The sequence below is a fragment of the Drosophila novamexicana genome, unplaced genomic scaffold (genome assembly GCF_003285875.2).
Source record: "Drosophila novamexicana strain 15010-1031.04,08,12 unplaced genomic scaffold, DnovRS2.1 tig00001753-arrow-arrow-pilon, whole genome shotgun sequence".
Lineage (NCBI taxonomy): Eukaryota > Metazoa > Arthropoda > Insecta > Diptera > Drosophilidae > Drosophila > Drosophila novamexicana.
In genome coordinates, this window is record NW_020824887.1 from 36309 (window position 1) to 63736 (window position 27428).

At 36.1% G+C, this 27428-nt stretch overlaps 1 protein-coding gene across 2 annotated transcripts; it reads left to right on the top strand.

Annotated features, from left to right (window-relative positions):
• The first annotated feature begins 401 nt into the window (after positions 1-401).
• Positions 402-23755, top strand: LOC115768354 (ras-related protein Ral-a). Of its 2 annotated transcripts, XM_030712918.1 has the most exons (6): positions 402-584; positions 17808-18144; positions 18207-18367; positions 19982-20156; positions 21909-22032; positions 23572-23647. In XM_030712918.1, exons 2-5 carry the CDS (start codon positions 17992-17994, stop codon positions 22023-22025), a joined length of 606 nt encoding a protein of 201 aa, XP_030568778.1. In that variant the 5' UTR covers positions 402-584; positions 17808-17991; the 3' UTR covers positions 22026-22032; positions 23572-23647. The 2 variants fall into 2 exon arrangements, with proteins under 2 accessions (XP_030568778.1, XP_030568779.1); XM_030712919.1 differs by lacking the exon at positions 21909-22032 and having other exon boundaries at positions 403-584; positions 23572-23755.
• Positions 23756-27428: the final 3673 nt, after the last annotated feature.

Sequence of the window (27428 nt, forward strand, 5' to 3'; positions counted from 1 at the left end):
CAGTGAGCTCATGACGTCACTCTGATAAGCAGTGCGAGTGACTTGCGCATTGAGCACCTTGTATGCTGCTGACAGCCCACCTTTGTATGTGTATCGACTGATATTATCGATAGTGTGTACTTGCACTCCCAAATAAAGTTGTATTACATTTCAAAAACAACAAAGCAGCAGACATAAGGGATTTTGTATTTAGAATCAATCAAAAATAATTAAATATATTAAAATACTGGAAAGTATTTTTCTTATGTTACCAGATATGAATTTATAGTACCTTAGGGCTGCCTATGATATTTTAAGTATCGATACTTACACGAAACCATCGATAATATCCACAACCGCTTGTCATCGCTAGGCAAGTAGATATCGCTCATCCCTAGTTGCTACTCAGTTCATTTTCGGTTTTTGTGCGCAGCGGAGTTACCTTTATATCAATTTCGAGGCGTTCGACAAAAATTAAAAACTAATTTATAGTAAAAGACGCGCTGCAGTCAACCTATATATATATACGTATATATATATATATATGTTAGCTGCAAATAACAAGCACAAACAACAAGAGGCGGCTACAAAGTGATTACGAATTTGTATGTTTTTATTGCCTTGTCTAAGTACATATAAGAGTTTTTGTTGTTTTTTTTTTGTAGTCGAAATATCAATTTGGTTGTTATTGTGTTGCTGCTGCTGCTGCTGCTGCTATACTGTTGTGATTTTTGTATATTGATGTGCAAAATGTGTACTGCGCGTGCAATTTCCCTTTGTCTGTCTCGTTTTATTGTTCTTACATTTTTTTTTACATTGTGTTTTGCTAACGCGTCATCGTTTAGATGAAAAATGCCCAAAAAAAAAAACGGCACACATTTTGCGCTTGATTTGGTGCGCTATGTGTGCGTGCGTGAGTGTGTGTGTGTGAGATAGATGCAGTAATTGATTAATTGCAATATGTGTCCTGCGCATTGTTAGCTTTAATAAACAAATTTTGTAAAAGCCGCCAAAAGGCGAACGATCTCAGTTGGCAGCAGCAGCAGCAGCCAGCGTCAGCGTCAAAGAAAGTGCGGCCTGGCTGTCAGTTTGTGTGCGTGTGTGTGTGTGTGTGCGAAGTAAAGGCAAAAAAAAACCAAGCCCAATGTATTCATGTATTTATTTGTTGCTGCTGCTGCCGCGGCTGTATAACGGCGCCGCATGGCGCATAGCAAAAGTGAAATTTCTTCTTGGATTTCTTTATTATTTAAATTTGTTGTGCCAGTTATTTGCCATTCTTTGTGCATTGTTGTTGTTGTTGTTGTTGCTACTACTGTTGCTGCGGTTGTTGTTGGCACTGTCACTGGCAACGCCTCTGCTCTCTGCTGTTTTTGCCATTCAAACATTGTTGCGAGCTTTTTTTTTTTTATCAACGCTATCAGCGGAAACATTTTGCCGCACCCCGCTTGACCTTATTCCACTCATTCACTCTCTCATGCACACGCATACGCACACGCACACACATTGCGTGGCTTCTCTCTTTAAATGCACCGCAACTCAACCGACCGCCCGCCCGCCTGCCTGCTGACGTCCTCGCTGTCTATCACCCGCATTTTTGTTTGTCGAGCTGAAGTTGACTCATTCTCTCACAATGCGCATTCCACATTCGCATTCACATTTTTTCTTCTAAGCGCCTAGAGAGCAAATTACTCTCTCGCTCGCTCGCTCTCTCTTTCCACCCACTCGCTCTTCGTTAAGCTTTTGCTATTTAAGGCCGAGCCTTAAACGCAGCTTATTTGCAACTCTCGCAGCTCTCTCCCAACTATCAACGCAACGTGCTTTGCCTCTGCTGCTGCTGCTGCTGCTGCTGCTCTCTGTCAATCAGCAGCAAATTTTAGATCGTACATGAACATATATGTATGTCACCTCTGCCCCCCCCTCTCACGTCATACAGCCAATGGCAGCTGTTTCTCATGCGTTTGCAAAAACGTGACTTCTGCACTTTGCGCATTTGAAATTTTATCTGAATTGCAGTTTCGAACCCGGAACTGTTAAAGTCACCAAACTGTATGCTTTAACATTCCGTCTTTGTTTAACATTCCAACTAGCACTTTTACATGGAACATTGGGGTACATATATGTAGATATTTATAGCTAAAGTTGGGGTTGAATCACTTTTTATGCAGAGCTTTTACATGCTCAAAACATTAGACCTCCATTTGATTGGAAATAGATGGAACATGTCGAAATTAATATTATCTCCATGTTGAGCAACTTTGAAAATAAGTTTGCACCAAATGGAATGCGTAAGATAAACTATTTAGACCATAGTTTTTCACTTTTTTGGGCTTCAAATCGTTCAGAATAGCTTCTCTTGCTTTACAAAAAGCTTCCACGAGATCTTACGATTTTACCACCAATTCCCAGTCAATCAAATTTAAATGAGGCTTTTATTAAGAGTTAGGTAATTTATTACTTTCTGTTAAAATGAAACATATATATGCCTGCGATTCCGAGAGTCAAATCTGATTAGTAATAACTACAGTTCTTATCAGAGTAGCAAGTCGTTGCCAGCCGTTGACGGCCAAAAACCAAAAACAAGTTCAAGTACACTGGATTTTCATTTCATGGCGCTTATCTAAGGAATGTCTAATTGATTGACTCACGCGCATAAAAACTTACAGTGATTTTATCGGCTTGACAAACCTATTACAAATGATCAGTCCATTATTTGCAGATACCCTTGTAGGAGTACCCTATTGAGTCACCGAATACAGAAGCAGACAGGGTATATGCATATATATTCTCGATCAGTATCAACAGCTGTCGATATGTAGTCGATGCAGTTTGAGTTGTAAGGCTTTCGTCATGAAACTTTTCGCAGTTCCGTCTTTTGGGCAGGCTTCAATAATTCGAAGTTAACCGAATCGGAAAGCTGCCTTTCTATTTTTACAAGATATATTGTAAATCGGACAATACCATAGCTTATGGCTACTATAGCCAAGCCAAGGATATCAAATCTTCAGAGTGGCATTTCGTTTAGTTTGCTGTTGCGTATCATTAAGAGCTAGAGAATATAATGACTCTGCCAAATAGTTTGTTCCGTCCGAAAGCCTTTAACTATTAAGCGGCAGCCAGAAAAAGTTATTTATCGATTTATGAATAAAATTCTGCTGATGAGTGCGTAAATAATAAGAGCTAGAGTCACCAAACTTGACATGTAGCTTCTAGAATAGTATATATCAACAGCATTGCAGTTGCGATTATATTGTTTTCTGTTCTGCTATTTTAATTCGTTTTTGCTCATTAAGACTAAATTGTTGTTGTGGCTGCTGAGTAGAGTTAGCGGCAAGTAATGCGATCAGTTGGGAGTTCGAGCCCTACCAAGGGAACTATTTTTATTTTATTAGAGAGGGTTCAGGGTATCCCCTAGTCGGGAGCTCCCGACTAGAACCTTTCACTTGTTTTTTGTTGCACTGTTTCCAATTCTTGATCTTAGGTCTCGTGATAGCCGCTAATTTTTCGCTTCTGTTTTTTTATTTTTATTTATTACTTTTTCTCTTCGCAAGGCATATGACGCTTTATTTTGGGGCCTTAGCTCGGTATCTAAACTTGATGCTAACTACAGCAACAACAATTGGAAACCTGATTTTTTTTCGCATCAATTCTGAGTGTCTCTCTCCCTTTCTCTCTGTCTCTCTCTCGCTCTCCCTCTCCCAATGACGTGAGAATGAATGTAAATGCTTAAATCAACAATAATAATGATAATTATAATGATGAGCATGACACAATTCGCTTGACGTCTTTTTTTTTTTTTTGTTGTTTTTGTCGTTTTGTTTTATTTTAAGTAAGCTACACTTTATCGTTCCGTTCTGCTTGTCTATTTGTCAAATGACTCCCAAAGTTCTCTCGCCTGCTCTCTGCTCTCTGCGCCTCAAGCATCATTTAAGTGCCCGCCGAACCGGCACTAGCCCAATTTATAGCCATCAAGTTGCGATCTGTGCCAATTTCTAATTTGGCCCTACGAATCGGGCTGACAGAAGAGACCATTAAAACGTAGAAAAAACAAAAGATACCAACGTTCTTTTGGCTAGCTTTTCTTGCCAATGGTTCGTTTCCTTAAGAGTTAAGAGCCCGAAGTAGTGTCAGAAGATTAAGTTTCTAAATTATAGTTATGCTTGTTGGATTAGTTATGAATAGCCGGCGGCGATCATTATCATTACCCAAAGAATTTCGTGGCAAAATAGGTTTTAAGTGTGTGGAAAAAAGCTGGTAATAAAGTTAAGCGAACGTTTAGTAGATCTTACGATATATGTACAAAAAATATACTCTTAGCTTTGCGACTATATTGATAACGTGACAGGATCTCTATCCGATCTTAAAAGAGCTATATATGCTATAAATCATGGACCTGAGAGTCGTCGTAGTCGTAGTCTTTTACTATGTCATATGCCTTATCACGTGAAATTATGATGGAAGAGAGAAGCTGTCGCTTCTTTCATTTTTCTTTCTCTTCAAATTCCCGACATCTTGTCAGAACAGAGCTTTAAAATAGCTTCTGATGATCGTGTTAAGACAGCATTATACATATGTGCACACACACACACACACACACACACACACACATACACGCATACACACATACACGCATACATCAACTTATCTGTTGGAGATCTTAACTCGCCGCTGCACATCAGGCTTTTTATCGTGCAGCGCTCTCTCAGCTGCTGCCTAGCTTTTAATTATAGTTTCCCCCTTTAGTTAGTTAGTCTGGCAACACTTCCCACGCCTGGGTTATGTGCGTGTGTGTGTATGTGTGTGTGTGTGTGTGTGTGTATGGTGTGAAATTCGCGTTATCTTTGGTTCGAAATTCCACTTGTTTGGCCACACTTACAATACTCAGCTCGGCACTGACTGGCCAATCGCCTTGAACTTGGCCAACATGTGCGTAGAAAGTTGGGCGACATCTAAACCAGTTTTTTCAGCTCAGATCGCGCCTCTATATATAGTGACAATGATGCAAAAGATGAGCAAATGGCAAATGCGATTCGCTGAGAGCTGACATATACGCATACATATGTACATATACACATAAACAACAACGACAAAAATTTATTATGAATTGAAGCTCAGAGCTTTCAAAAGCTGTTTAACATAATTCGCATTGTTTTGTTGTTGTCGCTCCCACTTGACATTGAAAGCGCCGACGGCAACGCCGACGCTGCCGTTGTCGCTGCGCATCACAGCACGCGACTGCGCAGCTGGCGGCGAATTCGCCGCAAAGCATTGTCGTGAGTCACGCGGCAAACACACACACATACACACACACACACACAAACTCTACAACAGCAGTTGCGTTCAGCTTGTTGCTGCGTCTTTTTCTCCCATTGCTTTTGTTGTTGTTGTTTTTGTCACAGCTGAGTGAACGCAGCAAAAACTTAACAGTTAACAGTTAACAAAACGCAAAGGCTATAAGAAAAACGGCAGAAATAACGAAATACAAAATTGTTCTTCTCTTAGTTTTTGTGCTTCATAGTGCTTATTTTTCTTCTTCTTCTTCTTCTACTTCTTAAGTGTCAAATGTGTCCCAAATGCGCTACGTGAACTCTGAGGGGTAATGCCGGGTGCAGGTGAGGCGGCAGCATAGTCGAGCGAGGGAAAACGCATATTTATTATAGAATGCAAAAAAAAGGCAAGAGAAAAAATATTCAGGCTGCGCTTAACAAGTTTTAAATGTCTAATGTCTTTGGGTCAAGCAAGAAGAAAAAGAAACAACTGAAAAAGTTGCTAAATAAATTCTTTAAATTTATATTCTAGGCATGCATTGATCAGGCTAACAGATATTTCCAATTAAAACTGAACTTAATAACATGAGAAACAATTGAAATGCTCGTGCTTTAATTAAGAATAATTCCAATTTGTCTTGACATTTCCCAACATTTGTCGGCTGCTGCAGTTGTTCGCATCGTAAAGATAATCAGCAGGTGGGCGTGGCTTGGCCCCTAATGGACGACAGACGCATGTTGCATGACGTGTGAGTGGGAGGGGGGGGGGGGTGACCATCATGCAGCTGTTGTCCGCCTCTGTTGAGCATACCCTGTGCTCATTCTATGATAGGTAGATGAACTCTCAACCCTTGATCAGGCTAAGATAATGCTCAAAATCCATTCACATTGAACTGCAATCGATTGCCCCAGCTCGCATGCAACTCTATGGGCATTAGTACAGGGTATATCCGGAACTATCGATACGAGAATTCTAATTTGTTGAGCTTGTTGTCAGCGATTCGTGGATTATTTAAGCCTAGGCTAATAGACGTATATGCATCATATACATATGTAGACATATATGATTTACGGAGTAGTTCATTGCAATGTGTATGGATATTTGTATCCGTATATACAATGTCTTTATTAATGCTGCTTGTGAATAATTTCTCTTCCTCTTGCACCGACTCTGACACTGGCATCTGTGGCTCTTGGACTACCCCTATATCAACATAATGCGGTTTATTGAACTTAATCTTGGCGGAAGTCGAACAAAATCTTTTTTCCTTCTCGCTTGTCTACGTTGTTGTTGTTGTTGTTGTTGTTGTTGTTGTTTTTGTTGTTGTTGTTGTTGTAAAAGTCGCAAATGGCGCAGCTAAATAAAATGCAGCTCCAAAGTGCCGACGAAGTTGAGCAAAGCGCAAAGCGACTCCAGACGCGTCCGCCACTGGCAACTGTCAAAGAAATATAAGGAAAAAAAACACATGAGTGTACGGTAGTGAGTAGTGCCCGACTGGATGATACCCTACTGTACCCAGCGTCGAGCTGCACACTTTATGCAGCAACTGTGCCCTTCCCCCTGGCCCACACCATGGCAAATGGGAAATTAAATAGCTACTTCAAGGTTTAAATCTGGCATGTATGGCTATATCAAAGTGCTAAGCTACACCCATTACAGGAGCTATATACTCTATTTGTCCTTACAGGGGAAAGAGCTCTTACTCTACGGGAAATGCCAATATATGCTGTTTCTAAATCGATATTTATCGATAATATGAGAACGTAAGGAAATATCGATATCGGTATACGAGAATATACATATGTATATTTAAAATCTCTAGCTCTTATAGTTCTCGATATCATCGAGAGCCTTAGACAGACTGATCGACTTAGCTCTTTGACTGATTAATAATATATATATATATATATATATATGTATATATTCTTTATGGGCTCGAAAATGCTTTCTTCTGCCTGTGGCATACGTTTGCACAAAAGCATTATACCCTTTTTTGCGCATTTTCAATGGGTACAGGGTATACAAAATCAAAAGAAAACTCAAATGGCATTTCGCTGTTCAGCTGTGCGCCCATTTGCTGTGCTCGACTTAAATGTTGTGGGCGTGGCACTCGCCAAATAACCCAAACTCAACGCATTCACAATTGACGTGTGTTGAAACGAGAGATTTCAAGATCTGTGAAAAGGAAATGGAAAACACACAATGACACTTACGATTCTGATGTACAAAAAACCGAATGCTAAAAGAAATCTCATTTGAGGAAAGGAACTAATTTTCATGCGTTTTTTTATACCCTGAACCCATTAAAAATGGGTATAAGGGTATATTGTATTTGTGCGAAAGCCAAATGTATGTAACAAGCATCTCCGACCCCATAAAGTATATATATTCTTGATCAGCATCAATAGCCGAGTCGATCTAGCCATGTCCGTCTGTCTGTCTGTCCGTCCGTCCGTCCGTATGTATGAACGCAAGGATCTCAGAACCTATAAGAGCTAGAGACTTGAAATTTAGAAATTTAGATGTAGGTGCTCCTAGTTCCCGCGCAGATCTAGGTTGTTTCCGAAATTCGATAACTTACTCCGTTTCCAAGCAATCGATAAAAATCGATATCCTGTTTTTTGGGCAATTTTGGTAAATAAGAGCTAGAGTCACCAAAGTTGACATATAGCTTCTAAAATAGAATATATATATGCATTTGATGTTGGAAGAATAGGGTTCAGGGTATCCCCTAGTCGGGAGCTCCCGACTAGAACCTCTTACTTGTTTCGGTTTTGTTTTGAATGTGCCAATTTGATTGTAGTTATTAGAGTTGTATAGTTAATCGGCATTAAACATTCATACCTGATGAATCGATATTCCATTCAATTGGAATTGAATTGACACGTGCTCCGATTTGGGTTACATTTAGTGCGTACAGAATTACGGTGCTGACTGTAGCTAAATAACCACGGAATCGCGTCAAGGTTACAGTCAACAAGGGAGCAAACCACAAGTTGCACAATACAAACAAAAACAACAACAACAACAACCACAACAGCAATAAGAGGCAACCACGAGCTCAACTTAATACATATATTAAACAGTTAGCTTAAAAACTAACTAACAGCAAGAGCAGCAGCATATTGCAGAATGCACGACTAGCATATACCCTGGACTCAGTGTCTTAATGTCGCATTTGAAGCATTTAGTTATACATATCTATCTTTTGACTTATTCATAGTTATACATATACATGCAACTGATGTGCTTCTTCTTGCCGCAGCTTTACACTGTGGCAAATGCATGCTTACATAACTCTAGGGTTTCCACTCTGGGCAAAGAGCTGGGCTATAACTTTTGGTGTCTTAAGCTTGTATATTTTCGGATTAACTAACAAAAAAAAAAACGTAGTTTCAAAATTGATAAATATTTCGGAGAAGTTGAAAAGAAAGTTACTCGAGATAAATATATTTCAAATCCTTAGCCCTATAGTTTTTGCCTTAGATAAATTTCAATAGACAGATAGACAAAGAGAGTAGCTTTGGTAGATCGATAGATAGATAGATACAAAATCAAAAAACCCACAAATTGTAGCCATTTTTAATGAGTATCTGGTAAAAAAAAAAGCACAAAAACATTAATTTAACAGTTAGCTTAGACGCAACTCACAAAAGGCAAACGCCGACCGAATGGCGGCCAAAAAGAGTCGGCAAATGAAAATAGCCAACAGCCCAAGCGACTCGTAGAACACGCAAGCGAGGAGTGTTTGCACTGAAGATGTAACTGTTAGTTGATTATCAAAACCAGGCCAAAAAGAGCGCAAGCAAAACGGCCGCCAGAGAACTCTGACAACTGTCTTATAGACTTGGCTCTGGCAGTTTCCCTCTACCCGCTCTTAACTTGGCTGAGAATTTTGTTGCGCGTTTAAAGTTGACTGCACTTTGGGGCATAAGCAAGCACACACACACACACACACACATACACACACACACTCACACAACTGTCAGCATACGTTTACTTATTCTTCTAACGTGTTCAACTGTGCCTTGAAGGGGGTTGCACGCGCCCAAACACCTTTTATGAGCCGGCGACCCCGCCACTTAACGCTTGAGCGAGCCGCAGTGTCGGTGACGTCATTCGTGCAACCACCAGAAGAAGCATTTAAGAAGAAGCAGCAGCAGCAGCACAAAACACACACAAAACTAGTGAGCATTCGAAATTATGAGTAATAAATAAGCGGGCACCCAATGAAGCCGCCTCGAATATAAACCCCGGCAAGGCAAGAGTCCCATGTGCATAGTCTATACACATATATAATCAATTGCTTATACACTTGGAGAGCATAGCGAAAATTTAAAAGGCGGCAAAGAAACAAAAAAAAAAAACAACTTCATAAATTGCCAAATCAAAACACTGCAAACAAAAACGAGAACTAAAATGGCTGGTTAGCCAAAGTCTGTTTAAAATCAATTTCAGGCAAATAAATATCATTTGGTCTGCTCGATATTTGGCCAGTCGTTTCCAATATTATGGCAAACACAAGTCGGCACACCCCACACATAGAATAGCAATGGCTAGAAGCAGTGCAGAGAAGAACGAACTCGGAATACGCTTTCAATCGGATTCAAAAAGTTCATGTATTTAATACGCTTACGACTGTGTTTCAAAAAAGGTTGTACAGCTTTACTCTCTTGAGAGAGCAAGCGTTTGCTGTTTGCATTATGCTTTGTGCTTCATATTCGTAAAGGTTTCAGCAAGGCAATGCACTTGTTCACATGTACGCATTGTAACAGATGCTCAAAGATTTTGATATATTGTAATCGTATAAATTTCAACTCTGCTTTTGTAATTGTGTACCCTCCAATGGGAATTACTTTAGTCAGTCTGTGTTTGGTCGCTTGTCTATCAGCAGGTCGCGATGACGTCATCGCGTGTGAAATAGTTTTCCTGCGTACAGTAAAAATTAATTTCCGCAAACAAACAAATGGCAAAAATAGAGTTGTTTTTTTTTTCAGACCAGTTCAGTTGTTCGCTTTTCTCGATTCTTTTTCAGCGTTTGAAAAGCGAACACAACGTTGGGAAAATGTTTTTCTTTTGTTTAGAAATTACTGTTTTACTTTTGTATATTTCATCTCTGCTGTTGGCTTTTTGTTTTCTTCTCTATTTCAATTATATTTTGTTTCGTTTCGTTTCGGATTTTTGAACTTTATTTTTTGTTTAAAAATGGGCCCCCACAAACAAATGTGCTGCGCGGTTTCATTTTGTTGTTTTTATACAACATTTTTGTTGGCATTCGCCAGTAAATTTTATTAGGCATTTCTGGCTTTTCTTTTCTTCTAAAGCAGTACAATAAATGTTCAAAATGGACTGCAGATGTTGACAGAACGCAATAGAAGCTGTCGAAAAAACAAAAAAAAAAAAAATACAAATAAATAATGTTGCGGTGCCAGAGTTATTTCTGGAAAGGAGTTATTGTCTTTTCAACACTATGTATGAAATTGTTTATTCTTACCACTTGCAAGTAGAGAAAAATCACAAAAAACTAATGCATGAATATTTTTCTAGCATATTTTTAAAGCTCTAACTAAGAAGAATACTCGTTTCAGCGCTTTTGGCAATTCCACCTGCAATTGTGGTAAATGGGTGGAAAACTGGAGTGTAAAGTTATTTGTAAAACTTGCCACGGGCAAGGCCGGGGAATACTTAACTCAATCAACACAATAATTGATTTGATTTTCATCGCCAACAACAGACTCTCTGTCTGTCAATTTTTGCTAGCTTAAAAGTTTATACAAAAATTGCTTGCAAAATGCATAGTTAAAAGTAAAACTGAAAACTGCTTTAGAAATCCATTAAAAATTGAAAAGCAATCAAAAGTTTAGCCTTGGCCTACACAGAAAATAGAAACCAGAACGAAAACTAAATTCAACTAATCGGCAATTTCAAGTGAGAAAGTTTTAGCATTTTTAGTTATTTCAATTCATGCGTCACAAATGCTGAAAACGCTTCAAGAATGTTTGGGCAATACTCTGTAGCCAATTCTCTTGGCATAAAATATATAAGCACAGTGCTAATCAACTTTCTTTTACTATCTAGTCGTTCCTTAGGAGCGAAAATAGGCCACCTGTAAAGCTGATAAGTATACACAAATACATGTCTGTGTATCTAATTATATACCTTTTAAACCCTGTGTACAGGGTATACAAAAGAAGAAACAAAAATCAAGCTCAATAAACATTTAACATTTCGTAGAAATCAATCAAATAAAATTGCCTAAAGCTCAGCAAATATATACAAATGCTGGGCTTATGTAAAATACACAACATATTTGAGAAGCGCAGAGAAGGCAACATATGTTATACAAACACATAGATTAAATATCGTATAATATATACGGTACGATGCGATGAATGCAAAGAAAAGAAAAAAAAAAATGTTAAAAAAAGAAACACGTTGTGCAAAAGAAAGATAATCAAAAATTGATTGCATTAACGCGTAATTTAATTTCATGTAGCAAGTCTGTGTATGTGTCTGTGTGTGTGTGTGTGTATGAATGTGTGTCTGCGGGTGTGCGTGTGTGTGATGAGTCAATGAGTGTGCGGCGCCTCGTGTTAACTGTGCAAGCTTTCAATTAAGTTTGCTGCTGATTACGTTGCGTATGAGTAACATGGCAATATTAGCCAATGTTGTAGATTTATTATTGTTGTTGTTCTTTAGAGTTGTCGACAGCATCAAATGCACTTACGTATAATTATCGTATCAATTACTTGAAAGTCAAGAGTTGCCAAGTAAGCGCTTTAAGCGATTTCCGTAACAATGGCCTGTTTAAAGATTCTATGCAAAAATGCATTGACACACATTGTTAGACGAGGTGTGATTCATTAATAAACAAGCAATAAGAAAACCCCAACATGAGTCTGTATATCCTTATCGGATTGACAGCTTATCATTTTGACTAGCTTCTGATTTGATGTTATATAATAAATATTTTGCAATCTGTATGCATAATAGTTTTCCTAGATACAATCCGTAATCTCATAGGTACAAAGAGATCAGCTTGGGGCATGTTCTTTCAATCTGTTTGTCTGGCGTCTGTATGAACCCTGAAGCTTAATACTTGTGGAGGGTATTACATTTTTCGCATAGAAGAAGACATTTCCAACCCCATAAAGTATATATATTTTAGATCAGCATCAACGCCATGTCCATCCGTCGGTTTCTATGCGAGATAGTCTTTGAGTTTACGTGTTGAAACTTTCCATAGGCCTGGTCGGTACCAACCTGATCAGACAACTATATCATATAGATGCCATAGGAATAATCGGGTGAAAATTGGGTTCTTGTATGGAAAACTTTGTTTTTCCAGATATTTGAACTGAACTCCGCATTTGCAAGTTTCACTATGCTCCTTACATATATATATGCAAAATTCTATCAATATCGGACAACTATAGCATATAGCTGCTGTATGAACAATCGGTCGAACTCGCATCATGAGAAAAGGGCTTCATTGAAGCGATAGAAATGCGTTTCGCCTGGGAGTTGCCCTACAAATGCTAACTTTGTTCCTTGTTCAATAAATGCTTTGCTTTTGCCAGGGATTCGACTAGAAAGGTTCTTTAGTATCGCCAAAATTTCTTTGGCTATTCGCCTATAGAACCAATGTTTTCCTTGGCAAAAGAATTGGAGTGTACAAATTGAAAATGAAGACTACTGAAGCGCTTCTGCTAACTATATAAATCCATAACTCTTCTACCTATCTAGCAAATCGGGAAGTTCGTTATCTTTTAGATTTGTTATTGGATTGTGAACAAGTTCTTAGCTGTTGCTTCTAACTGATTTATATATCTCATACAGAGTTTGCCTACGTTCAAATAATGCCTGCCTTTTTTTTGGTGAGAGTATTTGAGTTTTCACATGAAGTTAGAATCTTTATTTTTCCATGTGACTGTTAACTCGACTGAGCGCCGCCAGCTAAGTTGGGCGTGGGAGTTTTTGTTGTCGATTTTTTGTACTCTCGTGCTTTTGTTTTTGTTTTTCCGTTTCAAGACTATTGATTGAGGCGCTCGTTTGCTGGCAGCGATTACTCATACGCCGCGTGGCACTCGTCGAGTTGTTTGTTGTTGCTGTTGCTTGTTGTACTTGTTGCGCATGTTTATTTGACAGCTGCTGCTTTTGTTTTCAATTCCCAGGCGTCGCCATTGGAAAACCCAAAATGAAACTCATCTTATTAGCCAATAGCGGCAGCAACAACAACAACAACAACACAGAAACAATTCAAGTTCAGTTGAGCAGCGCACATTGCATTTGTTCATTTTGTGGGTCAACTGCGGTTACCAATACAAATGCGCCTCTGGCTTGGCGTCTCGTATTTAAAATGAGGTTTTCGTCTGTTGTTCGAAACAAATGTCACATTTTGTTAGCTGTGATCCAAGTGCAGAGCACCATTCAAAACTGATTCACGCCAGCTGACAGCCTAATATTCAAGCCAAATATCACATATACCTATGGACACATAAATCATTTCACTTCATAAGCATTTCTTCTGGTTGCCTTTTTACTGTCATAATGCATATAGTATGTCGGAACTGTGACAATTATATTAGAATTCTTTGCTCAAATAATATAGAAATCTGCCAAGCCCACAAACCGCGTTTTGTGACTTTGATTGCAATTCAGATGTGTTACATACGAGCAAATTGATATTATTATAATATTCGTTATTAGCTCTTTTGTAAAAATAATAGCCCAGAAACAACAGTAGTTATTCGCGGTTAGAACAGCAGCAGAATTTGATACCGGTTCCCGGCTTGCAAACTCCTTTTCCTTTCCTATGTCGAAGCTTTAACTTGTTGAGAGTTGTTGGCGTCAAGCAAGGAAAAAGTGAAAATATATAAACATAAATGTATAATATCACTCGAGAATTATATTTCCAAAATGGTTTAACAAGCAAATACAACAAACACATGAAGTTTTGAAAGGTTGGGATTTTAGATGAAACATTTTGAATAATAAAAATGGCAATTGATAAGTTTAAACAACAAAAACAAGAAGACATTTTAAAAGTATGAACAAAGTATAAAACATCAAGAAATTTCGAATAGTTGGGATTCTAGAAGAAATATGTTTAGAAACGTTAAGAAATTTTGAAAAATGAGACATTCTAGATGAAAGATACAGATTCGCTTAAATTGCATAATAACAAGATGAAAGTTAGGATTCTAGATGAAAGTTGTCGATTCTCATTACAGATAATTCGAATTTTCGAGTGTCGAACCTTGCTTGAAAACTAGTTAATATATGCAGCTGCGTTATTTGAGGCATATTTGTGCTGATTAGATTTCACAAACGTCAGAGCAATAAAAAATTGTTAAACACGCACCAAGCAGTTTCTTGTCTTCTAGCTCTGAGTTACGAACGGAATGAACGGACCGTTAGTAGTAAATAACCCCTTTTGGCAGCTGTTTAATATCAGAAAAACTCTGTATGACATCAGTCATCGGCCGGAGGTTCGATGTAATTATTTCGTTCGCTTTGTAACAAACTTCGAGATCTCGCCTCTTGCCCAATGCTGAATGGGCAGCTAGCCAAGTGGCCAAGTGGCCACGTGGCCAGTCAGTCAGGACCGGACCGTTTGGCTAACTGTGTTGTGCGTGTGTTTGAGAGTGTGTCAACCTTTTTGCTGTTTCTATTCCCCATGCCAATGCAGCTGGCCATACGTAATTTCACGCCTTAATTTATTGCAATCGATGACGGCGACGCGTCGGTCGCAAAAGGCTAATTGCGAATGGCGCAAACAGAAACAACAACAACAACAATTCGCCGGGCCAGCTCTGCATTATGCTATTCGCATGCTTTCTGCCCGTTTTGTTTTGTCGTGTGTAAAAAGTTCATTCAACCTTTTTTTTTTTTTACTTCCATCTACCCTGTATCCATTGCAAATGGTTTAAAAAGTAAGGGTATGTTGATTATGTGCAAATGTCTGTGGAGCAGCAGCACGAGGTTGCTTCAAGCCATGTTTATTCCTGACCAGCTCGATGGGCTGAGGCGTGCTAGCTATGTTCATAACTCAAACTCTCAAGTAACGAATGTCCCCTTGTTATCCTGTACAGGTTGCACATGGTGGAGGCCAGTTCTGAGAGCTAGAGATTAGAAATCATCTTTTTCTGCTTTCTCCTCGCTCTCACATAATCGTATGTCTTATTTATCGCTAAATATCCAATTATAAAAAGTAACTCGAAGACTAAACGAACTAGAAGCACAAAATTTGCTATTAGGAATCGTATGGATAGGTTTATAATGTTGCAACAATTCGATTTAACACAATCTACTTTGAGAGCTGAAATCCTCGCTAATAACATGATCGGAATGTAAATGCCGCAATAATTAAAGCTGCATTTTTAGTGTATTTTGTATAGTCATGTTTTATTGTATATACATATATGAAACAAAGCACAGCCCCAAAACAGCAGCTCGACGCTAGACAATAGGGTATCTTATAGTCTCGACTAGAGAACTCTTATTTGTTGTTATGCTTCATTTGTCGATTTGCGCAAAGTAGCCAAAGAAAAAGCAGAGTTTTTATGCATTAACAACGGACAACAGCAACAACAACAAAACAACAAAAACAAGAATCGTTTAACTATTGCCTGTAGCATGGGCAACAAAGTGAGCAACAACAACAAGTACTTACAATACATGAATGCACACACACACACACACACACACATATACATGTTGTTGTGTGTTGCCTATTCACTATTCAAATACCCTATAAACACAACAATTTTGTGCCATGACAAACGCCTAGCAAAAAGTCGGGTGGAGATCTTTATGAGAAGCATAAGTTAAATGCAGTTCAACTTTATATGGACAAACGCCAGCTAAGGAATTTCATATAAAGTCGATTTGGGAAAAAGTCGAAATATTAAGATAAACAAAATATTTTACTTGATTCGGGCACTGAGTCTTTACTTTGGCTAACATAACTTGTACTCAATTAACCGAATTCATCGACTGTAAAGAGAAAACCCGATAAATGTTCACGAATTGCCGCAAGGCTGAGTTTGTTTTTTAGTGTGCAACACTTTTTGTCAGCAGGTGCGATTGGAAGAAAGCTTCGACATTTATAAGTACGAGCTCTATTTAGGTTGCTTACAGTGAACGCAAAAATAATAGAACATAGGCGTTCAAATGTACGATATATGGCATCGACATCAGGTATCATATTACCTAGAACTTACAGAATTATATAACCAATAGTCAAGGTGTCTTAAGAATAATAAAAACTAGAGAGTACTGCTATCTTCGGCACGCCGAAGAGTTAATACCCTTTTGGATATTTGCCTTATGGCCAAATATAGTAAAGCTCGTGAATGCTGAGCTTAATGAAAATATCTTGGAAACGGAATATTGAGCCTTTTTTCGAACTATCGTTCATATGGCAACCATGTGATAGAGTGGTCCGATATTTGTTGGATTTTGCCTATATTAAAGGAGCATAGTGAAACCTAAAAATGACGAGTTTGTTGTAGATATCTTGAGAAACAAAAATGTATTCCGTATAAGAACCTACTTATCACCCGACTATTCCTATGACAGCTTTATGATACAGTTGTCGAATCCGGCCGATTCCGACATAGGTAGTGCCTGAATCAGAGAACCGGACTTATGCAAAGTTTCAAGACGATATCTTTAAAACTGGACGGGCAGTCGGATATGGCTATATGACAGTATTATAATACCCTCTATATGGAAATAATCAATGCGATAGTTGATGGGAGGGGATTGGGACATTCTTTGCCATTAGTAGAACCAGAATACTTTTGTTATTTTATGAACATTTGGTCGAGTTAGAAATAGAACTATTCGAAAATCGTCTAAGGAAAGGCTCAAACAATTCAGGTGTTTCAATTCAGGGCAGAAAAGCCAAAACTAATTCAACACCCTTGACTGGGTTCGGAGTATGAAACTGGCTTCACATTCTACCAAAAGCGTATTGTATAGAGAACCAAACCATTTTGAAAAAAATGTATGGCTCGTGAACCGACCTTGTCGTTTTTTGGAAACTTGTCTGCCCTAAGGTTAGCTACTCTCAAATAAATATAAGCTCAGGCCAATGTGAATTGAGCTTTGTGTAGGTTATTTTATAGAGAAATTGAAACTAGTTAAATAGTTATGTTCAGCTGAAGAAAATGCCAGCGAAAAAGGCGCAAAGTGAACAACAACTAAAGTGAGTTTACGAATTGCTATAGAGGAAGTCTGTGGAAATTGGTTGCACTGTCGCCGCTAAAGGCAGGTGTCACTGTGTTACATTACTTATATAAGACGCATATTTGTTTTTTTTTTCTTCCATATTTTGGTTATGAAACACAGCGCAACGCAGCGGGCAAGTCAATAGCCTGACTGGGCACAGGCCTTATATGGTTCAATTGTTGAACGGTTGAATGACTTAAGAGTCAACGACAACAACTGCCTGTCGCCGGCTATTTTAGCCATGTCCAAAAACAGGAAGACCAGTCGAAAATAGTAAAAAAGAAAAACAAAATGTTCAACCCTATATTTTGCTCTCTTACTTGCAGTTAAAAGACTCTCGAAGAGAGCGAAAGAGAGCGCGAGCTTGTGTGCGAGAGGAGGAGTGCAGGCCAGAGAGATAGACCGAGAGAGCTACTGAGCTACAGCGAAAGAGCAAATCTGTGTGCAGCGTGCAGTGTGCAGTGTGCATCATCAACCCGCCCAGCCAGACCCCCAACACGTTGCATCGAAATGAGCAAGAAACCGACTGCCGGCCCGGCGCTCCACAAGGTCATCATGGTGGGCAGCGGAGGCGTTGGCAAATCGGCCCTCACCTTGCAGTTCATGTACGATGAGTTCGTCGAGGACTATGAGCCGACCAAGGCCGATAGCTATAGGAAAAAGGTAAAACCAAACTCCAGCCGAGGACGAGGTCCCACTATGAAACGCTTCTCTCTACCCCAAAGGTTGTGCTCGATGGCGAGGAAGTACAAATAGATATACTAGACACAGCCGGCCAGGAGGATTACGCAGCCATCAGAGATAATTATTTTCGCAGCGGCGAGGGTTTTCTCTGTGTCTTCTCAATTACAGACGATGAAAGCTTCCAGGCCACCCAGGAATTCAGGTGAGTGCGTGTGCCTCGAGTGTGTCAAGTGCGCGTCAGTCAACCCCAAGTGCGTCTACGCTGTCTCTCTGCAATTGTGGCTGTATCTATATCCACACATGTGCCAGCAGCAGGCTCCTCTTGTAGCTTGCCAACACCTTCTAATTGGACGCGCATAGCTTGCCGCTGGCGGATTTACGACAAGTTGCGAATTGTTGCCGCAGAAAAGTTGTTGAAATTAAAGCTCAAACAATTTCTATTGTAATTATGTGCTGCTTCTCACGACAGCTCCAAAGTTGTGCAAATGCATTCGACATGCTTTGCTTTGCTTTGATATGGAGAATGTTACCTCATTATATAATATCATCACAGGAAAGATAACCCATACCGACAATTTTTTCAGATATAATCTAAAGACGATTAGGTAGACAGCCAGCATGTTGCCAATTTCGGGCCTCTACGTACGGACGTATCGATCAAAACAGTTTCAATCCATCCCTTTCTTGCAGCCATTTTTTTTTTTAATGGCAATCTATGCTTTTTTCTATAAGTTATTCAACTTTAAAATAAGGTCCCAAGTGGGTAGACATACTCAAATTTAATTATAAGAATTTGGTTAAAACGACACGATGCATGCTACAATATGTTTCGTCTGCTGGAGAACAGTTTGAAAACAGATTCAAAATTGGAACTGCCAATTCTTTTTTTATACTCTGAACCCATTGAAAGTGGATAAAAAGGGTATAATGTATTTGTGCAAATGTAAAGTATATATATTCTTGATCAACATCAACAGCCGAGCCGATCTAGTGATGTCCGTCCGTTCTATGGTACGGTACTATAGAAAATTTCATTAAGATCGATTAAGAAAAACCCAAAAAGTTACTGCGCATTGGATGGGGCAGCCCAAATTTCAAGAATTTCTGTATACATGTACGCACACACATTCATGCGCGTCAACAGCGTTGCATTTGCGATTGTTTTCTGTGCTGCTATTTTAATTCGTTTTTTTTTCTCAACAATACTTAGTGATAAGTGTGTGTTAAGTAAAGGTAATGGCAAGTGATGCGGTCTGTCGCAAGTTCGAGCCCTACCGGGGAAACTGTTTTCTTTTTTTGTTTTCTGTTTTCTGTTTTTTCCCTGGTTCCACTTTTGCACATTGTAATCGTTCATGATTTAGACTTTACCTGTGAAGTGGGGTTGTATTTGACCTGAATAACTCATTAAGAAAATAAATATAGGTCGTTTGCGATTATATTTCGAGAGTTCTCTGTTCCTTCATCCGGTTCACTGTTGTTGGTTAAGTATAAACGTGCATGTTTATGATTTGGGCGTGACTTGTTTTTTAGTTAGTTAACGGTTTTTATGTTGACCTTTGACCTCAATCTGAGTAGGAAAGCATAAGCCTTAAGAGCATAGCGGGAGCAGATGTGGGAAGCATGACGCCTGTAGCTGACATATGACAGCCGTGAAGTGTGCCTGGGTGTGGCTCAAGAGTGTCGATAGGCCCCACAGGTGAAGTGAAGTGTCTGGCGTGTTGTGTTGACAGCGTTTGTGAGTCACGGCACCATTTGATAAGCTGCTTATCGGCCGCGTCGGCAATTATTTGACCATCTAACTCATTAACTCCCACAGAGAACAAATATTGCGAGTGAAAAACGATGAGAGCATACCGTTCCTGCTGGTGGGCAACAAATGCGATCTGAATGACAAACGCAAGGTGCCCCTCAACGAGTGCCAGGTGAGGGCGCAGCAGTGGTCCGTGCCCTATGTGGAGACCTCAGCCAAGACGCGCGAGAATGTGGACAAGGTAAGTACGGGGCCGAATGGTAGTTTAGCTGGGGGAGTGGAAGAAAAATAAATATTTTCTCCAACTCTCTCGCTCTCTTTGAATGCGCGACATATGTAGATCAAATATATATATATATATATATTTAATGTAAACATTTGCAGAGACATTTTTGAAGGCTCTTCATCAATTGGCTAAAGCAAGCAAAACCCAAAGAATTATTCAAATATCATGATTAACATAATAATGACAATTATGTGCAGATTATTAGAAAAACGAAATGCAAAAATTGATTTGCACACACTTTTTGTTTCGTTTTAAGTTTTTCTTTTTATTTTTATATATGCATATATTCTAAATACCAAATATATCTATATAGATATATATATATATATATGTGTATATGTATATATATTAATGATTATGTGTGTTTTTGTATTTTGTGATTACCGTACACAGTAATCAGCTGCAGCAACAACAACCACAACAAATACAATTACTCACAACAATAGCTAAAAAAAAAAAAATAAAATATATAGTTTTTCAAAAAAGTTGACTAACTTAACTTGTTCTATCACGACTCACATTCAATATTCCTATCAAAGCGACTGCCCAAATATTTAATAGTCACACTTGTTTTTGCCTAACACGGTACAGCTCACACTTATTTAGATGAATTTTAGTTCTCTTTTTCACTTAATACGACGTTTAGTTGAAAAGCCATCTCTATGCAACTCCAAAATAATATGTCTGAATGACAATCGATAGTTCTTCGATTACTTTTGCAGGGAAATAGTAAAAGTTTGAATTATTGTTTCTTAGAAAGCGTAGCTTCATTTAAGTCCGGCAAACGTTTAATTTAAATGCATTGTTTTAATACAGACTTATTTGAGTTCTACTTAAGCAAGTTTTCAGTCAACCTATGCTTCAATTAATTTATCGATATTTTCTTCCATCCCATCACACAACATGCAAGTACAGTCAAGATAAAATCTGCCAGAATTAGGAATTGTACAACATTCACCAAATGTTATTTATTAAAGTCAATTGAAAATAAAGTTAACTATATTCCTTTATTAGTAATTGTCTTATAAGCAATATAGCAATTTCAATAGTTGACATTTTGAAGAGCAAGAAGCATTGCTTAATGTTTTCATTTGCGAGCGATGCCATTACAACTCATATTAAATATACAAAACAAGATCTAGGCATACAAAAAGTATATATTTAAATAACAACAACTGAGCGATGTCCGAAAATTAAACAAAAAACAGATCACGTTCTGCATCATTTGCAGTGAAATATTGAACTGATTGTAAAAAGTTGGGCATTTTTGCCAAACTCATCGAAATCGATAACATTATACCGTTACAATGCGCCCCTGTCAGCACGCACAGATCATCGTAGCATACTTTCCAACACTGTTATCGCTATCGTCGTCGCCTATCGATGTTGTTAACGCAACGTGGCAAACAATAAGAATGTTAACATTTTTTTTTTATTTTAATCGAATTTTATTTTCGTATTGCCAGCGCATCTATGTATTTCTCACATTCTGCAACTCTGTGTTTAAGCATAGCACGAACACATACACACACACATACACATATGCCATATATACATGACCTCTCTTTCACACTCACATTTTAGCTCTATCCTTAACAATCGTATGAAAAGTACTTATTTGCGTTTTCTATCTTTATATTATATATATATAATATATACATATATATCTATGTGTACATGTATATTTTATTCCCATCACAATTGCAGGTATTTTTTGATTTGATGCGCGAAATAAGATCACGAAAAACCGAAGATTCGAAAGCCACGAGCGGGCGTGCTAAAGATAGATGCAAGAAGCGGAGACTTAAGTGTACCCTACTTTAGGCATTAGGTGCATACAAAAATTATTTGAAAAACAAAAACAAAAAAAAAAACTTAAACAAACAGCAACAACAACTACAACAATTTTATAAAAGCACACGCTAGTTATGCTTAAAGTAAATACCCCTATTATATTCCCCCTAAGTACTTACGTAGCTTACCTTCTTTCGCTTTTGGCTTTTTGCAACACTAAAATCGATTTTAGTTTTAACAATGTCTACCCCTTATTTTAACTTGTTTTGATTTCGATATGAGTACCGCTTGCTTCTGAGTTTATTAACCTTTTTTTTTTTAACTTTTTAACCTTGAGTTCGAACTTGGCAAACACGCACAACACACAACAATAACATTAACAAGTACTACAACTTGAAAACCCATTGCATATTGGTTAACTTCGATATTTACTAACCATAAGCGCCGTGATCTACCCAACAAGTCCAGCATGTTCATGATCAATCTTGTGATGGTAATCTACATTTTTCGCTAGTTCAATTTGAGAAAGTTATAAAAAAGCCGCAATGCTGAAATCTGATAAACTGAATTTGTTTCCATACTTTAATTTATTCGTTTTTTTTAAATTTAAATATATTTTCTTTTTGAAAGGAAAGTAAATAGAAGCTTACCTAAAAAGCAGCCAACAAAATGAGGGTTATTCGTAATATTCGTAACATACAAAATATAAACATCGATTTATGTTATCCTTAGCCTTAAAAAAGAACACACTTCACAATATCATCAAACTCTTTTTTTTTAGTTGTCATCAAAAAGCTCAACTATTTGATACAAATTTCTAGATTGATTCTCGATACTTATCGATGTTCAATATATCGATTCTCATCTGTATATCTAACACTAATTTCATTGTAGCTTTGCTGAAGTCGCTTTTATAACACTTTGCAGCACTAACAAGTTAGCAAACAAATTTGTCAACACTAAAGTTGAGTTTTTTATATGGACAGTAAAACTTTGAATTAACATATGCATTCAGATGCGGACGTATTGAACAAAATGAACAACATTTGTTTTGGGGGACAGCCAAATAACTGACTTAAAAATACACTGGCAAAAACTTATGTTATTGTATATTATCAGAAACACACACACACACGCACACACAATACAACATTCATATGTACATACACGCACAGATCGACACATACACAGACACACAGACACGCACACACACATATTAAAGTAGTTCTTATTGATTTTGAATAAATTTAGCACAATTGATTTTTATTAGATATATGTCATTTTCTTGCGGGCATATTTAAAACAATAAAAAATATGCCGCAAAATTGGTTTGCTAATTTTATTATATTTTGTTTGTTTTTTTGTAATTTGTTTGGTTTATTTAAATTTTTAGTTTTTGGTTTTGTTTTCTTAACTTTTACAAATTTCGTTTTATGGTGTATGAAACTTTTTGCTTTCGGTTTTTAGCCACTTTCAAAATTATATGTAATTCTAGAACAACCCAACTTAACATAAAAAAGAAAAAGAAAACAGAATAATTAAATGCATTCGATTAATAATGTTCTCCATTGCTTAGGTATTTTTCGATCTAATCAGGGATATTTCATCACGCAAAAAACAACGTCAGATGGACGTGAAAGAGCCGGCGAAGCCTTCTCCTTGCTGCCAATTGTTGTAAACACTCAGCTGCGACTAGAACAACAGCAACACGACAACAACAACAACAACAACAAAGGCCACATGGATATACAGCAAAAGCAAAAGCAACAGCAACAGCAACGGAAACCGAAACAAGCAACAACAACAAATCAGAAAAGAAACAACAACAACAACAAGAAAAATAATAATTGTGTTATGTTAATAATATTTAATAACAGGCAAACAACAAAAATCGTATCAAAATTTTTTGCAACATGTCAACGATGATTTAAAACTAAATAAATTATGAATTATATGTAATATACATAATTAAATAAAACTCTAAACATATAAACTAAAGTAAAACAAAATCCATTGTTTAGGCAACAACAACAACAATAAAACTTAAATTAAAAATAAAATGAAATGTTTCAAAGCACAGCCGCCGCCAGCTTTTAAATTAATCATTTTAACAATTTACTTTGCTAAACTATCAAATGAAATACACACACACACACACACACACACATAAATATATATATATATAAATACACACATATGTTATCAATTTAGCGAGCTAAAACAACAACAAATAATGCAAATTTATAAACATCTGCACTTAATTATATTCAATTTGATTTAAATATCATTTTTATTTGTTGTGTATAAAGTAATAGCAAAATGTCAAACAATTAATTAAAAACAAATACACACACACGTACAGAAAAGCTTTTTATAAATATATATACACACAATTCATATATATATATATATATATATATATAAACAAATACATAAATATAGTTTAAAAATATAATTGTAAAATGCAGCTGCAGGTTGAAAAGAAATAACAAAAAAGAAAGAAAACAAAACAAAAACTCAACAACTCCATCTCTAATCATGATATTAATACAACTAATTAATGAAAGTACTCTAATTAAAGCAAACTATTATGCGATTTTTGTAATTTTCTAACTAGCCACAAATGAAAAACAAAAAAAAAACAAAAGAAAACGAAACAAAAATCTTAATGTTAAATTACAAATACGAATAATGTCAAATAACTTTTGTAACTGTTTGTTTCAAGAAATGGTTTATTAATAATATTCTCTTTTTTTTTTGCTTCAACTGCAGCAAATTATAAACTTGTTTTAAAAATATTAATAATTGCAAACTTTCGCGCTTTTTTTTTTTTTTTTTTTTTTTTTGTTTCTTGTGAACTGCATTCTGTATTTTAGGGTTTAAGCTATTATTATGATTATTATTATGATTATAAATATTATTATTATAATGGTAATGCCTACATCTAATTATTATTAAATATATAAGTTATGCAATTTACTTGATTTCCACATTGCATTTTGCTATTCAATTTGCTAAGCATTCGCCTTCTATTATTTCGTTAGTTTTTTTTTTTTTGTTTGTTTGTTTTGTGTATGATATATCGAGAACAGAAATGCGAAAAATGTTGCTATGTATACATAAATATATATATTATATTATGATAAGGGGCCTAGAGGGAACTGGACAAACCGAAGCAGCCGAACACCAATTTTTTTTAGCGTTCTTTCGCACACACTTCGTTTTTGCTCTCACTCATCTATAAACACAATACACAGTCTCATACTTATAAAAACAATACAACACTATATATATATATATATACATATATATATATATATCGGAATTTAAATAAGAGTAACCATTTTTTTAGCTGCAATAGCAAAGCATTTTTTTATGAACTATTATAATGATTATGAGTAAAACTGGATTCAAAATATGTTTAGCTTGCAAATAAAACAAAACTATGAGAAATCAAATAAAAAACGTCTTTCATTAAGCTTTTAATTATTATTTTCAATATATTAAGTACATACGTGCACATGAGGTGTAACATTCCGATATCGGATTAGAAAATCGTTTTGGAAAAAATATTTTCTTCGATGTATTAGAAAACTCGACATCGATATATCGATTTTTTCCTAGAAAAACATTAACTAAGGGTATGAGCATGTGATTTGCCATATACTTAATTATAGAAAAAAAATGTTTGTACTTACAAATTGCATGCACAGGCTAAAATGATTAAGAAATATTAATTTTGAAAGCCTTTTCTCATTAACTGTTGAAAAAACGCGGCACTGAAGTTCCAGATTTGTGGCAGTTATTCGGGTGCAATGTCGTGTTGCTTATATTGTACTCCGTGTATGCACAGGGCGGTGCAACGCCGGGCAATTTTCTCTGGTATGAACATGTTTAGAGCAATCAGCTAAATAAATCTGAAAAGTTGTCGACTGAAAAAAGAATATTTGCTCGGATACTCAATAAAAAATTACACAAATTTACATTGCTCTGAAATCACTTTTTTATTTTTTTTCTTGCATTTTTGTTTGCTTTACACATTTATAGAATATATATATACATATATATGTATATATATATATATATATATATATATATATATATTTTGTCTCATATATTTTGTTATTTTTGTGTTGCTTTGTTTTTGTTTTTTTTTTTTTTATTTTGTGGTTTTTTTATGCTTTTAAAATTAATTTTACATATAACATTTACAGCTAAAAGATGTTCGTTTTTTTGTATTTATTTATTATTATTTTGTTTTTTATTTATTGTTTTGTTTTTGTTTTTTTTTTTTTTTTTGTCTGCTTTCTGCATTGTTTTATAACTTTTTCGTGTTTGTGTTTGTATTTAATTCATACGTTTATAATTTGCAATACTCCCGATTTGTTTTCAATTTTAAATTAAGTAAATCAAATAATAGCATTTCTAAAATGAAATCGTTTAGTAAATATAAGAATAAAGTATTATGTTCATTACTTGGCTACTTAAAGGTAATTAATTAATTATTCAAAAAAAAAAAAAAGAAATTAGAAACACATACTAAATTAATTACTTAATAAGCAAAACATATAAATATGCAGATCTTCAAAACGAACAAACTAAAAACATTTTAAATAATGTTGTTTTTCTTGTTTTTGTTTTTGTTTTTTTTTTTTTTTTTTAGTTTTTGTTATTATATTTTTACATATATTTTTATGTGGTTTTTCGGTTTTTTTTTAGAACCTAAATCTAAGCATTTTACATTTACATTTAAACATTTACACAAACATTTATGCTGTAACACTAAGTTCTTGTTGTTCTTTATTTTATTTAATTTTATTTTATTTTTTTTGTTAAGTTTAGTGTTTTTCTAATTCTTTTGAAAATAGATACCAACTGCGTTGCATTTGCTTTTTAAAATGTTTCGGGTGTGAAAATAAACTTTGATTTCTTTTTCATTCTTTCATTTCACTTTCAATTCTCAATTCTAAACTTTTTTCTCTTAAACATTGCCTGAAACTAAAATATAAATTGCATTTTATATAACACGTTTTAAGTTTGTTTAAGCTTTTTTTTCTTTTTAACAGTTTTTAAACGTGCCAAAAATGTCAACTTGCCTTCTGACACAAACGAGTTTTAAACGTTTTTTAATCAAGTATTTACAAATGGGAAAACATAAAATTGAAATATTATTTGCATATTGAAAGCTGATTGTTTTTTATTTTGGTTTGATTTTTTATTTTCTTATTCCCAGCTTCAAAGATTCCAAAAAATAAAAATGTTTCGTTTTGTTTAGTTTTCTTTTTGTTTTTTGTTATTTTTTTTTTTTTTTTTTTTTTTTTTTTTTTTGAAATTTTTATCGATCATGATTCTCTAGCAATCTTTATTGTTCAAAAGATATACACCTAATCCTTTTTTTTGTTGCTTTTTGTTTTTGTTTATGTTTAATACTTT